General features: G+C 43.8%; 1 protein-coding gene across 5 annotated transcripts; it reads left to right on the forward strand.

Annotated features, from left to right (window-relative positions):
- The first annotated feature begins 805 nt into the window (after positions 1 to 805).
- LOC146391926 (protein NLRC3-like) lies at positions 806 to 14,941 on the forward strand. 5 transcript variants are annotated; one of them, XM_084916091.1, is made up of 8 exons: positions 806 to 894; positions 2,012 to 2,147; positions 3,960 to 4,036; positions 4,156 to 5,968; positions 8,249 to 8,425; positions 10,581 to 10,757; positions 13,128 to 13,301; positions 13,977 to 14,941. In XM_084916091.1, the coding sequence occupies exons 2-8, from the start codon at positions 2,038 to 2,040 to the stop codon at positions 13,984 to 13,986; spliced, it is 2,538 nt and encodes an 845-aa protein (XP_084772217.1). In that variant the 5' UTR covers positions 806 to 894; positions 2,012 to 2,037; the 3' UTR covers positions 13,987 to 14,941. The 5 variants fall into 5 exon arrangements, with proteins under 5 accessions (XP_084772217.1, XP_084772226.1, XP_084772235.1 ...); XM_084916075.1 differs by lacking the exon at positions 806 to 894 and adding an exon at positions 942 to 1,082 and having other exon boundaries at positions 4,153 to 5,968; positions 13,977 to 14,940; XM_084916083.1 differs by lacking the exon at positions 806 to 894 and adding an exon at positions 1,276 to 1,473 and having other exon boundaries at positions 4,153 to 5,968; positions 13,977 to 14,940.
- Positions 14,942 to 15,516: the final 575 nt, after the last annotated feature.

Raw genomic sequence — 15,516 nt, forward strand, 5'->3', positions numbered from 1 at the left:
CACGACATTCCACATGCTCCCTGATGGGGCATCTTCTAAGGCTTGGTCAATTAAATTAGCTAAACTCTTTCGCGCCCTGCAGGGAACCTGTTGCAGATTATCTCTAAAATCAAGACGCTGACGCAGTTCTCTGGAATTAAAATGAGGCATGTCCCTACTCCTAACCCCACCGCTACCATCACCACTGCTGCCGCCAATCTGCACAGTGTCACTTTCATTCGTATTATCTAATACATCAACAGCTGCATCAAAATCATCGCTAGGAGAAGGAGGATGCTCATGAGTGTCAAAATGGTCAGCAGAGGACACAACATCAAGACTACCAATTGCATCAGAATGCGCAGTAGGTGACGATAGGAGGTCGTCATTAACACTGTCAACTGCTTGATACCAAAGTACAGATTGTGAAAGAAGCTCATCAATGTCAAAATGCCCTGCAGAAGGTGTGGCATCAATATCACCAATTTCATCAAACCATTCTGTAGAGGATTTCCGGTTACTGTGGAGGTCACGTGTTTCCGGTTAGTGTGGAGGTCACGTGTTTCCGGTTAGTGTGGAGGTCGCAATATGGCGCTCCCCTGTGGCTGCAGCCAGATGCTCTTGTGCCATCAATGTGGATTGTCCAGACTGAGAGACCTCTTCCCTCTGACCCCTCCCCAAACCCTCAAACCCTCCTACCCACCTCAACATACAAACTCTGTGTGGCTTCACGTGTTCTGTTGATGTTTACATGATCGAAATAACTTGAACACAAACACAAACAAAGAGGAAGACCGCACCGGAAGGAAAAACCTACAAGTCCCAGCATCCTCTGTGTTTAGGGAGCAGCAGTGAAAGTGAAAGTATTGAGCCTCCGTTCAGAGCTGCAGGAGGAGGAAGGTGGAGCTGAGGCAGGTGAGTGTTTACATGAATATGTTTCTTCTTATAAAATAATTCCACGCTGTTCGTGTCTGTGGGTGAAATGTGAGGCCGGTCGGCTCCTCTGAGCGCTGGTTTCCTGTAAGTAGAGAGGAAGTGAGTTTAGCTGAGCCTCCGTTTAGTGTGAGAGAGCAGGAGGAGAGTGAGAGCTGTGCTGAGGCAGGGTGAGTGTTAACACCGCTCTGACATTACTGTGTCTCTGTGGCGGGAACAACAGACTCCGTCAGTGGAGGCAAAAATAATCAGACTTTGGTTTTTCAAAGGAAACTACTTTATGTCGGAAGTTCCCGCACGCTCATTGGATAACGATGTGTCAATCTCGAGCTATTAGCCAATGAGCGTGCGGATTCACAGAAAGACCCGCCTTCATCACGGGACTTTAAAAACTACAATGGCGACAGAAACTCCGTGAGTGGAGTTCAGGGTGACGTTATGAAACTGTGACGTTTGAGCCACTTCCTGTTCTCAGTCCCAGCGTCCTGATCACCGAGGTTTCTGTTGCTCTGATATCTGATATTGATTATATTGGTAAACAGGCTGTAGCATAAACATCAGGTCTGTTCTGAAAACTGTCTTTATTTTTTCAAAGTAAGGGAATATCTGTGGTCTGATACCGCGGGCTCATGGGCTAAGGACTTGGATTGACAAGTCAAGCGCAGATGATTGTGTTGTTTCTTATAAAGGCTTGTGTGTGTGTGCCTTCCTGTGTGTGTCCTTGTGTCAGTGGAACTGAATCAGTGTGTTAGAGAAAGTGCTCCTCTGCTGTGCCGTCATCGTGTGGATGCTTCTTTTAAAGTTGGAACTCATGTTTTTATGATCTGCTTCATTTCATTGAACCTTTATTTCTAACCATGAAGTCCCTTTGAGGTCACAGCCTCCTGGTTAGGTTTAGGCTGTTATTGTGCTTCAGGCTGAAATATGAGGAGTAAGGAGTGGGGCTGGTTAGCCCTCATGACCCTCACCATAACACATACGTCACAGGACAGTGTTTACCACAGAAACTCCATGAAATGATCAATGAGAACTTTAGAAACCCGTCAGTGTGATGCTTCCAGTACAACAGCACCTCTGAGTGTGTGTGTTTGCCTCTCAGACTAACTCCACCCTGACATCAAGAAGATGGAGGAAGAGGATGGAGCAGGATCTGCAGCATCCAGCTGTGTGTCTGTGAGGAGTGACCGGTCCAAAGAAGAACCTCCAGACTTCAGTAATGAACCTGCAGCAACAATGTAAGAGAGCTGCTGACTCATTTATTCAGTGTAAATGATGATTTTTGATGCAATGGGAGAAGAAAAATGACAAAAACAGTTTTAAAAATAAGGATTAAAATATTACAAACTATATTTTTGAGTTTCCTGATGTAGTACAAAAATATATGAACATAACTGTATATAGGACAGATATTTTACGGTTCTTTTAGGCAGCACCAAAAAACAAAAAGACTATTTTTAAGCTGTCTGAGGTAGTGAGTCAACATGTCACACTGGGTCAAAGGTCAGGGAGTAAAAGTGTGTTTTAAAGGAGGTTTAAAAGCAGCGAGTGAAGGAGCCTGTCGAGGTAAATCGTTCCATAACTGATCAAATTCAGTTGGTGGACCTCTGTGTGAAATCAAGCCTCTGGTTCACAGAGAGGATAACCCTCAAATGGGCTGTACAACATTATATAGGGAGACAAAAACAGAGATTATCGTAGCCATCGCTCTCTCGCATGGACGTGGCAGCCTTGCTGTCTGCTGAGAATCCTCCCCGTACCTCCGTGACCTCGTCTGGTATCTGCTCCCTCCTCTGTAAGAGACAGTGAAGGGAAACACGTCTCTGCCTAGTCTTGAAAATCTAATCTTATCATCCATTGTTCTTCTAGGGCCTCTTCTTCTTGTGGCCTCAGCTAACTGCTAATATTTAAATGGCTAACATTAACATGTGTGCCAGCCAGGTTAACATTTATGATGAACTATGATTAATTAACTGATGTTGAAACTGGAGCTTTACTGACCTCTGAAATTCCTCCTAAAGTGTTATTCAGTGTTGTGACAGTCAGCTGCTTCAGCTGCTGCTGGGATGGGCTGTGGCAAAGAGAACAGAGAAAATCCAAATCAGAGTTTTTCTCTGAGTTAAAAGCAAGGAAACAACAATATATTCTACATGGTGAAACTGATGGTTTATGGTGTTTGGGTCTGTTTTTCTGTATTTATGCAGATAAAGTGTAAACTCAGATGAATTATACCATCAAATGTTAAAGGAAAATATCAGGATGAGTGTCTGTGAGCTGAGAAGGACGTGAAGCGAGCAGTTTATCCCAGAGCTGAAGCTGCTCTGTGTGCAGAGATGAGCTCAGATTCCTGCTGTGATTGATCAACAGTCACAGAAATGTAGACTTGTAGTTATTACTGCAGTATGGTCACAGCAGACACTGATAAACATGTATTATGAGGATGGATGATCAAGTTTCTCACTCTCTCCTTTAAATCTCAGTTTTTTCTTCTTCACAGTTTATCTGTTAATTTATTAATGAATAACACTGAAAGAGTTTCTGTTATATTTCCCCTTGAACATCACCTTATTAGGGCGGCATTAGGAAATAGCCCCCCTCCAAAGAATGAATAAATGAATGATGATAATAATAAAATGATTAAAAAGCAGAGCTCAGAGTGGTAGGATGGTCAAACATGGATCCACGGGTGGTTCAACTGCATTTGGTGACGTGACTAAAGCAAATCTTTCAAATAATCCCACCATCAACGGGATGTTGTCTCCGTTACTACGGTTACTTTACTTGGTCACCGTGTGAATTTCTTTGAAATGAACCAAATTCTTTTATTTGTTGGTTGTTGCATATTTAACCTCTACAGTCAGGAAAGGAGGAGATGAGGCCTCAACAATGTTGGGTTGTAGCTGTGGTTCAGGTTAGAGTGAGTGTCCATGGAATAAATGTAAGTCAGTGAACTGGAAACATGACTGTGTTCAAACTTTTCCTTTTTATAATGAGTCTAATCAAAGGTGGACAGAAGTATCTCCACTTTGACTTTTCTGTGTCACCATCAGAGCTTCTGCACAGTGTGGAGAAAGATCCAGAAGCAGAGCTGGACTGCAGACAGCCAGTCAGAGCAGCTGTGTACAAAGTAAGACTGAACATCTGTCTGCTGATGGACTCATTTCTGAAAACTGGACTTCTTGTGTTGTTCAGACATTGAAGAGTTTTCTTTCTCTTTAGTCTCATTGTTTTTCTTTCTTTCAGCAGATGTTGGTCTGCAGGAGGTTTTAGATGAACATAAGATCAGTCTGAGGAGGAGATGTGAACGTGTGACTGAAGGAAGTGATGAAACAGGAAGTAGAACCCTCCTCAACAGGATCTACACTGAGCTCTACATCACAGAGGGACAGAGTGAAGAGGTTCATACCCAACATGAGGTGAGGCAGCTGGAGACAGCTTCCAAGATGGACGCCCTCCATGACGCTCCAATCAGGTGCCAGGACATCTTTAAAGCCTTACCTGACCAACAGAGACCCATCAGAGTGGTTCTGACCAACGGCGTGGCTGGTGTTGGAAAAACCTTCTCAGTGCAGAAGTTCACTCTGGACTGGGCAGAGGGCTTGGAGAACCAACATGTCAGTGTGGTGGTTCTGCTTTCATTCAGGGAGCTGAACCTGATCAGAGATGAGCAGTACAGTCTTCTGGAGCTGCTCCATGTTTTCCATCCACCATTACAGAAGGTCACAGCAGAGAAGCTGGCTGTCTCTCAGCTTTTGTTCGTCTTTGACGGCCTGGATGAAAGCAGACTTTCATTGGATTTCACCAACAGGAAGCTGCTGTCTGATGTCACACAGAAGTCATCAGTCAGCCAGCTGCTGACAAACCTCATCCAGGGGAAGCTGCTTCCCTCGGCTCTCGTCTGGATAACTTCCCGACCTGCAGCGGCCAATCAGATCCCTCCTACATGTGTTGACAGGCTAACAGAAGTACGAGGCTTCACTGACGCCCAGAAGGAGGAGTACTTCAGGAGGAGATTCAGTGATGAAGAGCTGTCCAGCAGAATCATCTCCCACATGAAGACATCCAGGAGCCTCCACATCATGTGTAGTATCCCAGTCTTCTGCTGGATCACTGCTACAGTTCTGGAGCACATGTTGACTACAGAGCAGAGAGGAGAGCTGCCCAAGACCCTGACTGACATGTACTCACACTTCCTGCTGGTTCAGACAAAGAGGAAGAAGAACAAGTACCATGAGGGACATGAGACGAGTCCACAGGAGCTGACGGAGGCTGACAGGGAAGTTCTTCTGAAGCTGGGGAGGCTGGCGTTTGAACATCTGGAGAAAGGAAACATCATGTTCTACCAAGAAGACCTGGAGCAGTGTGGTCTGGATGTGACAGAGGCCTCGGTGTACTCAGGAGTTTGTACAGAGATCTTCAAAAGAGAGAGTGTGATCTTCCAGAAACCAGTCTACTGCTTTGTTCATCTGAGCATCCAGGAGTTTCTGGCTGCTGTCTACATGTTCCACTGTCACAACAACAGGAAGACAGAGGTGCTGAAGAACTTCCTTAAACCAAAATCTTTGACCAAGATGATTTTCAGTGTTTTTGATAACAAAGACCTCCAATCACTTGATGTATTTCTGAGGAGAGCCATGGAGAAATCCCTCCAGAGTGAAAATGTCCACCTGGACCTTTTTGTTCGCTTCCTTCATGGCCTCTGTCTGGAGTCCAACCAGAGACTCTTAGTAGGTCTGCTGGGTCAGACAGAGATCAGTCCAGGAACCATCCAGAGAGTCATCAACAACCTGAAGGAGATGAACAGTGATAAAATCTCTCCTGACAGAAGCATCAACATCTTCCACTGTCTGATGGAGATGAACCACCTCTCATTATTTCAGGAGATCCAAAAGTTCCTGAAGTCAAAGAAGGAACTCTCTGAGATCCAGTGCTCAGCTCTGGCCTTCATGCTGCAGATGTCAGAGGAGGTTCTGGATGAGTTTGACCTGCAGGAGTACAAAACATCAGAGCGGGGACGACAGAGACTGATTCCAGCTGTGAGGAACTGCAGAAAGGCTCGGTGAGTCCAGATGTGATCATTAACATCATTGATCAGTGTAGGTTAGTAGTTTAATTTTGAAAATAAAATCAGATTGTAACCACAAAGTGTTTGTGTCCGTACGCTGCAACCTTCCACACCATTCCTTTATTGTACAGACTCAGCAGCAGCTCCATGGATCCCAAATCCAAGAGTGGAGAACAGATTTGAAGTGTGTCACATCCATGCAGCCACAGCTGTTTCCACCATGTTTCCACTGATATTAATCCTGTTCAATGACACGTTTCATATCAGTGAATATGTTCTTTAGGACGTCCACTGACATGTTTAAGTGTCCTGCTGGAAATCACTCAAATCATCCATGAAATCCATGAAAAATCCTTTTAGTGTTTCTAACTTCACCCTCTGTCCTCTCTCTCTCTCCATCCTCCTCACTGCTTCTTTCACTGATAATCACACAAACATCGTATTCAGCTACAAAATAACACAATAATATCATAGCAGTGAAGCTTCTGTGTGCTGGACTGGAGAGTCCAAACTGTCAGCTGGAGACTCTGAGGTGAGTTCACTGACTGCGGCTGTTGTTGTTTTTCTATATTTCAGGTCTTTGATTGATGTTTGAAACTTTCTTTAGTTCCTAAATGTTCAGGATGTGTCTGAAGACAAATGTGAAGAAGTTTGAGTGCTTTCAGAAATGTTGTCTTTCCAAACGACTGAACAACAGTTTTTCCTTTTGGCTCCAAACAGAAGTGACAGACTTGAGCAGGGTTCATTTAAAGGCTGACAGAAGTGGAGTGGTGACGGGGAGATGTTTGACAGGACAGTGTTTCAGCCTCCACAGGTTCATGTTGTGCTCCATCAGTCAGTGAAGATGAAGTCAGTGCTGATGAGGCTGTAGAGTGTGTGAGGGATGTGAATGAGGATGATGAAGATCTGATGATAGCAGATAAAAACAGGCTGCAGAGACTTTGAGCCATACAGGGCACACAGTGTGTGTACAGAACAGCTGAAATCATTATGGAGGCCTCACTGGAATATGGAAGCATCACAGTACAGCTTCAGTGAAGCTTTAAAGTCTCTGATATGAGATGAGAAATGAAGCAGCCAGAGCTTTTTCATGAGTGGAAATCCACTGTGACGCTGAGCTGCTGCTACAGCCTCCAGATTAGCCAGCAGCTCATCCTGCTCAACATTTCCTCACCAACTTTAATGGAAGTGTGATGTTTTCAGCTGGAGTGATGGTCAGGGTGGCCTCCCTCTCCTCTTCTTCTCCTCTTCCTCTTTCATTTGTAAAGCCACTTCTGCTGCTTTCATTCATTTGGAAGTCCTGTAGCTGAGTTTGGGAGAGACTAACAGCCTCGGCAGCAGAGGGGAGAAAGGCTGTAACACCACCACTTTACTCTGTTCTACCTGTCACATCATTTTATCAGGAAACAAATATGCTCATGTTTTTACTATGTTTGTCTTGAATGTAAGAAGATCACATGGTGCTTTTTATTATTGTGTTGGTTTGTTTCCTGTCTCTTGGATGGAGCCCAGCTGTGCGTGGCCCCTGGGCCTGTGGTCAGAGTGTGTGCTGGATAATCCGGCCCAGGATGAGGCCAAACTGACATGGGATGAAATGTCTGTCACATAATTGAGCTTAGTGTAGTTTCATTTCTGCACAATTTAAAAACAACCAAAACTTTGTTCTGTCTTTTCTATGTTATACTGTAGACTTTCTTTGATACTGTGTCCAAAAGGAGCAGCTTTTACTTTGAAGGGGACCCGTCTCTGTTTCCTATTCAGGTTGGATGATGGAAGCAAATTAGTGTGTGATGTTCTTTCAGTGTTGCACTTTGTAGACGCTCCCTGAGCACTGGTCTCACAGCCAGCTGCACATAGAGACCAGTGTTGTTAGTCCAGGTCAGAAGATGACTTGTTGGAATGAAAATGAGCTTGTAGTTTGTCTGCTTTAATGATGTGACTGGAAAAAGGTGTTGGACTTCAAATATGTCCATTTCTTTCACACTTCACCTTTAAAAGTGAAGCCTTGTGGTTCCTGGAAGGAAAAACACGACTTTTTCAAGTCTTTGTCCTGTTTTTATGATAAATGTACGACTTTAATGTGAAACATTCAGAGTTTTTTCTCTTGTTGTGTTTGTTTGAAGCTGCTTCCTGTTGGCTTCAGCTGTTTGGAGTTTCCATTTTCTAAACTTCTACATTCTGAACCTTCTTCAGCTCTGAACAGATGATGAAACACTGAATGATTTCAAGCTCACACTTTGTCTAATAAACTTACATCTTTCATTCTTTATACAGATTGATGGACTGTGGTTTATCAGAGATCAGCTGTGATTATCTGGCAGCAGCACTGAAGTCCAACCCCTCCCATCTGAGAGAGCTGGACCTGAGCTCCAACTACAAGCTGCAGGATTCAGGAGTGAAGCATCTGTGTGGTTTCCTGGAGAGTCCAGGATGTGGACTTGAAACTCTGAGGTCAGTCAGCATGTTTTAGTTGTGCTGAGATGAATATGATGTGAAAGTTGTGCTGACACTAAACTGCAGACATCAGGCTGATATTATACTGATCCACACTGAGGATCTTCATGGTAAAGTCTGTTTTCTTCTTCTCTGGTTTAGTCCATTGACTGCAGCAGAACAATGTTCACATTTCAAACAGTGAGACTCAACGTATGGCCCGCGGCCCACACGCGGCCTGCCCACCTTTCCTGATTCAGAGAGAGGGGACCCTGATTAACTGTGTAGTGTTCTTCCTCACAGTTCTAAGTATCAGACACAACAATGAATAATCCACAGCTGACTGTCTTTAGCAGGTCAAAGGTCACGGCACACAGCAGACAGTGGGAAATATTATAATTCTGATCATTTATCAGCACATATCCATATGTATAAAAACAAAGCTGACACTGTGAGACTTGATCAGAGGTGTGATCATCACAGCAGAGGCCTTTGTGTCAAAGTCACTGAGGATCAAACAGAAACACATGAAGCAGATTTTCCTGTTCTGGCTTTTTATAGCAGATAACCTTCAAAATATTCTGCAGTCGATCAAAAGCTGAAGCAAACCATGAATCAACATGTGAACATGACCTGATGCTGCTGAAGTGAAGCAAAGTTACAGAGGTTTGATTACAGACACAGCTGAGAGTTTGTAATCTGTCATCATTTTAAAAGGTTTAAATTTCTTCAGTATTGAACAGCAGAAATGAGGCTTTGTTTTGGGAGGCCGACAGCAGTGAACACAACAGCAGACTGGTGCGTAATAAGCAGTGAATAATGCAGGAAACAGATTTTTGAAGGTAAACTGTTCTTGAAGTACACTGAGAGAGAGAGAGCTGTGCAGGAAGTAAACGTCAAAGTCAGAGAGAATTCATGACGATGTTCATCAAACGTAAAGCGTAGTTTGGATCTTCTTTTGCTGCTGGTTCAGTCAGTTTTGGTTGGAGACAGATGAAACCTGCAGCTTCAGGATCTGTGAGCTGTCCACTTTCAGCCCCGACGGCGTGTCCGTGTACGTGCCGTCGAGTGAACGATCCACGCTCTGTGTTTCCATCTTTGTGTGTTTAGCTGCTCTCATTTACTGTTTTATCTGTTTGGTTGTTGTTGAAATACTTTTGGGAGCTTTAACCTGAGATTCTGGCAAAATACATTTATATTAAAAATCGATTCAGGATTGAATGAATCAACATCGCTTTATTCAAATTAAAACCATTTAAATAGGAAAATCCATTTTTTTACAGCCGCCTCTAATGCTGGGTAATGTCAGCTGGTCCATGTGCAGCTGGCTGTGAGGCTCAGGGAGCGTCTACAAAGTGCAACACTGAAAGAACATCATCCATAAATATTGAGTAATAACTGGACTCTCATACAGCGAGACTCAAATGCCTTTAAACATCAGCTTATCCTGCTGATCCAAGTCCAACACTGAGTTTGTAAAAACATGTTTGTCAATCATTTTGTTTGGTTTCTGAGGAAAATGATTCAATAACTTGCTGCTAATACACAACATTTCATCATATTTCCTCATAACCCTCTTTTGTCTGACCATTTGATCCCGTTTGAATTTGCAATAAAGGATCCACAGAGTTTGGTGACAATAATGACAGTAGATGTTTGTGTGAAAGTGCTGGAAGCAAATTAGTGTGTGATGTTCTTTCAGTGTTGCACTTTGTAGACGCTCCCTGAGCACTGGTCTCACAGCCAGCTGCACATAGAGACCAGTGTTGTTAGTCCAGGTCAGAAGACGACTTGTTGGAATGAAAATGAGCTTGTAGTTTGTCTGCTTTAATAATGTGACTGGAAAAAGGTGTTGGACTTCAAATATGTCCATTTCTTTCACACTTCACCTTTAAAAGTGAAGCCTTGTGGTTCCTGGAAGGAAAAACACGACTTTTTCAAGTCTTTTTCCTGTTTTTATGATAAATGTACGACTTTAATGTGAAACATTCAGAGTTTTTCTCTTGTTGTGTTTGTTTGAAGCTGCTTCCTGTTGGCTTCAGCTGTTTGGAGTTTCCATTTTCTAAACTTCTACATTCTGAACCTTCTTCAGCTCTGAACAGATGATGAAACACTGAATGATTTCAAGCTCACACTTTGTCTAATAAACTTACATCTTTCATTCTTTATACAGATTGAGGGACTGTGGTTTGTCAGAGATCAGCTGTGATTATCTGGCAGCAGCACTGAAGTCCAACCCCTCCCATCTGAGAGAGCTGGACCTGAGCTGGAACAACAACCTGCAGGATCCAGGAGTGAAGCATCTGTGTGGTTTCCTGAAGAGTCCAGGATGTGGACTTGAAACTCTGAGGTCAGTCAGCATGTTTTAGTTGTGCTGAGATGAATATGATGTGAAAGTTGTGCTGACACTAAACTGCAGACATCAGGCTGATATTATACTGATCCACACTGAGGATCTTCATGGTAAAGTCTGTTTTCTTCTTCTCTGGTTTAGTCCATTGACTGCAGCAGAACAATGTTCACATTTCAAACCTTCAAAGAAGAAGAAAAATCCTCCACTGGATAATTCACTGTGAAACTCTCCAACTCTTCATTCCACCTTAAAGTCTGTCTGACACTGAAATCCAAAGCAAAATGTGCGTTTGCTTTACAGACAGCAGTCCAACACAAACATACACACATCATCCAAAACACAGTCCAACATCCAAATCTCCTCCACTGCCAGCATGAATGATGGGAAAGAGAAGGAGGAACACTCTGACATTCAGGGTTAGAATGAGTTTCATGAAGCAGACTGTGAAGATCAAAGCTGCATTAGAAAGCTTACATGAATGAATGAGTGGACAGAAGTGGACAGAGATCATCTGAAGCACTTCAAAGGCTTTAAATCAGCACATTTCTCTTTATTCTTTATCAACTCTGTTAGTTTCTCTCAGTTTTCTGTGGAATGAAGCTAACAGCAGGCTAATAAGATGCTGACCAATAGGTTTCTATTAAAGGTTGTAATTTGTATATGAAAAAGTGCTTTGGCTCAGCAGGGATCAGCTTACAGGTAGAATACAGCTGCTGGATGGGATTAGCATGTCATAGCTATCTACCAAACTGCTAACTGGGGGATTTCAGCCCATCTATGGATCATTTTTGCTAATTGTTTATTCAGCTTAGGCTCACAGGGCTGCAGCCTGTGCCCTAGCTGTCATAGGGCAAGAGGCGTGGTCCACCTGCACAGGTGAGCAGTCCATCACAGGGCCAACAGAGAGAGACAGAGAAGCACTCTCTCACATCCACACCTACAGCCAATTTAGAAGCACCAATGAACCTAAGCAGCATTTCATTGGACTGTGGGAGAACATCCAACCTCCACAGAAAGGCCAACAAGCTTCAACCTACAACCTTCTTGCTTTAAGGCACTAGTGCTAACCACTTTTCCCCATTTCAGCCCAAATCCTGCATCTTCCTGTTTCTGACTCCAGGCCAGCTCCACTAACACTTTCTCATCAGACACTGCCACCTAGTGGAGGAAGTCTTAGTTCCATTTGAAGCTTCAGATTACAGTTAGTTCCTTTACAAAGAGGTGGAGGTGGTGGGGCCACAGCACCATCATCACTGAGTGCCATAGGACACTTAACCTTTGTTTCCATATGCTGGGAACTTCCTGTTGTTCCAAGGAGGACTGGAAAATGTGTGAAAATCTCCCAGTCAGTTCCTCACAGCACACTTCAATCATTTCCCTCCCACAGCATCAGGACCAGGGCTTTTTCTCTCTTTGGTCCCACTAAGAGATTTCCACACAAACACCTCATCAGTGGGACTCTCAGAGCTACCAGCCCTTTGCTACAATCACAAAGCTCTTCATTGAAATCAATGATATCAAAGCTGGAATCAAATGAGTCCAAGTCTTCTGCTGATTCAGCATCACATTCATCTTTGCTCCTTGTTCTGCATCCCCACCATGGACTTCATTCCTTTCCAAGCCAGCCTTGAGTGTCCTTTATTCAGCTCATCCTCTGCTTTACTTTTACACCTGATTTTAGCTGCTTTATCTCTCTTTCAACAAGTTTCTGTGCCTCAATCTTTTTCTTCTCTCCCTCATAACAAAACAGCTTCTTCTGCCTGAGAACATGTTGGAGTGATTTACTAATCCAGGGCTGCTTATTGGGGAAAATACTTCCTGTTTCCAAAGTTATCCCCATTTTCCCCAGAAAGAAATGTAAGTAGAAATCGATGATCTAAGTGAGAACATGAGCCTTTAAAAAGTCCCAGTGGGTGCAGTCAAAGCAGTCCCTCAGTCCCAGTATAGAGTCTTTGGTCCAGACTGGAACAACTGTGTGCCCAGTTTGAGCTCTCTTCAGTCCTGTGACCTGACAGACCCAGAGGGGCCATCACATCACATTTAGAAGCTCCCCTAATGGAGCCACAACACATGTCCAATACTTAGTCTGTCTTGTTGGACCAACTGGAAGAAATGATTCAAGGACTTAGTCACAGAACAGAGATTCAAATCTCCAAAATCCAACTGGCTGCATCAGGACATATAGTCTGAAACTCTGCACAGTTTCCTGTTTGAAGCTGCTTCCTGTTGGCTTCAGCTGTTTGGAGTTTCCATTTTCTAAACTTCTACATTCTGAACCTTCTTCAGCTCTGAACAGATGATGAAACACTGAATGATTTCAAGCTCACACTTTGTCTAATAAACTTACATCTTTCATTCTTTATACAGATTGATCGACTGTGGTTTGTCAAAGATCAGCTGTGATTATCTGGCAGCAGCGCTGGAGTCCAACCCCTCCCATCTGAGAGAGCTGGTCCTGTGGGGAAACCACCTGAAGGATCCAGATGTGAAGCAGCTGTCTGATCTTCAGCAGAGTCCAGACTACAGACTGGAGACTCTGGTGTAAGTAGAGTGATGGAGTGAGTGGGTGGTGCTGTCAGCAGTATTGTACTAAACACAGTCAGTATGAAACAAAGATCCAGTGTTTCCTGTAAAGCTGCAGCTTCTCAGTGAAGCTGTGAGAGGAGAATGGTGACAGGCTTCAGGATTGGACACAAACACTTCCTGTTTCTGACCTTTATGGTCACCATAGTAACGGCTGACACGCTCTGATCAAACGCTGTCAACAGCCAATCAGCTCTCTGAACAAAGCAGCACGCAGACCAATGACTGCATTCATTTCCAAGTTTAAAGCAGTGAAGAACACAGTCTGTAGGTGAGGAAGAATTTAGTGAGAGCAGATGTTTGGATGGAATTCCTCCAGTTAACAGCTGGAACCGTCCATCTGGATTGTTGGGCTTGTTGTTGGGGTTCCTACAGAGCTCAGAGTGGACACACCAAGGTTCTTCTAATGAATGAAAGTCCAAACTCAAACTAGGAGGGAAAAACATCTTCATCACCTTCAATAAAAATCCAAAGATTAGAAAAAGTGAAGCAACAATGAGTCCTAGTACAGTCCCAGCACTGAAGTCCCTGCTGCTCTTTATACTGGATGTGTTGCATCACTGACTGACAGCTGATGAAGAGTCTCTGGAAACACTCGTTTATCTCCTCTGCTCTTCCTTCTTCTCTCTGCAGGTGGAGGTGATGATGGTAAACAGGACGGTGTGTGTGCTGAGAGAGGAGGAGCTGTGTCCTGATGATCCAGAGAGGTTGAAGCAGCAGCAGCTTGTGTGTAGAGACGCTCTGACTGGGCCATGTTACTGGGAGGTGGAGAGGAGAGCTTCATCCAGCAGTGACTGACAGAGGAATGAAGTGCAGATGACTGTCAGTGCTGCAGAGTGAACTGCTCTGAGAACAGCTCCACTGTCAGACACAATGTAGAGTCCAGCATCATCCCTGTGTGTCCCTCTGGATCTGACAGAGGATCATCAGTGTATCTGGACTGCTCTGCTGCTGCTCTGTCCTTCTACAGTCTCTGCACAGTCTCTGTCTGACTCTGGCTTCAGACCCTCCTGGATCAAACTCACCTGGAAAGACTTTCAAACATCACTCAATAGATTTGAATACAGAATATATTTGATATATACTGTAGATGTACTGTAGAGTTGCAGTTTGTCACTTGTAAATACAGTCTGTGAGCAGCTATGAGCTGAAAGATCTTTCTAGAAACAGGAAATGTTTTCACTCTTCTGTTGCTTTTTCATATATTTCCACAACATTAATATTGATCCCACCTGTCTCACCTGCTTCATGCTTTTATACATAATAACAGGACACGTGTGATCTGAGCGCTGCTGTGGTTGCTGTGCTGCACGTCTTCATTTAGATAACAGAGACATCTAGTGGTTCAGAGGGAGAACTGCAGGAGGTGGAGCTGTGTTTTAGCATGGAAAACTTTTTTATTTTTATCTTTTAGGTGCAGATACAAATATGACAAGTATCAGTGTAAGATACAAAAGGTCACATCAGTTAGCAGAAGGAACAGTGATCACACAGCAATGTAAGAATAGAAACATAACAGTGAATCTGGACATGTACACAGATGGAAGCAAACAAACAGGATGTAACACTACATTAAAGCCACAAATGGAAGAAAACAAACCCAAAGGAAAATATATTTGATCTCAGGAATCCAAATCAGATGCTTTAGAGCAGGGGTCGGCAACCCTGGGCACGTGCGTCACAGCTGCCACGTGAAGGGTTAACTGATGGCACGACCATAGCTGGACTGGCCATCGGGCATACTGATGGTGATTTTTTGTTTTTATGGGCCGATGATGTTTTTTTTGTAATGGTATAAACAATGAAAGGTGGTGGATTGGCCGGATGCTGGTCGATGTGTAAAAATAAGTCAGTTAACCCAGGAGGAGGAGAGACCCGAGGCGGTGGCCGGTCCACCTCCCCACACACACACCTAGATACACAAACATGGAAACTGAAGACAGCAGCACCAAAAACACACATGTCCATAACTTCTTACAGGCCCTGGGTCACCCAGACCCTGGTCCCATGACAATTTCTCAATACTAAGTAGGCCTACACACCAGGGTTTGGACATGTGTGGACCCAAACTATACTTAAACTTTACCCTTTTTTGTGTGTCACCAAATACACTTTAATATTTTCTAGCCGAGAATGTAGTGGCATAATCTTTAAATATCTGCTCACTATGTCA

Source organism: Perissodus microlepis, chromosome 3, assembly GCF_051167445.1.
Source record: "Perissodus microlepis isolate ML-2025 ecotype Zambia chromosome 3, ASM5116744v1, whole genome shotgun sequence".
NCBI lineage: Eukaryota > Metazoa > Chordata > Actinopteri > Cichliformes > Cichlidae > Perissodus > Perissodus microlepis.

Excerpts from the sequence above, each read along its gene's own strand:
- LOC146391926 (XM_084916075.1), top strand. The coding sequence starts at position 2,038 with ATGGAGGAAGAGGATGGAGCAGGATCTGCAGCATCCAGCTGTGTGTCT. Across the intron at positions 5,969-8,248 it reads AGGAACTGCAGAAAGGCTCG|ATTGATGGACTGTGGTTTAT; the intron begins GTGAGTCCAGAT and ends TTCTTTATACAG. Across the intron at positions 10,758-13,127 it reads TGTGGACTTGAAACTCTGAG|ATTGATCGACTGTGGTTTGT; the intron begins GTCAGTCAGCAT and ends TTCTTTATACAG.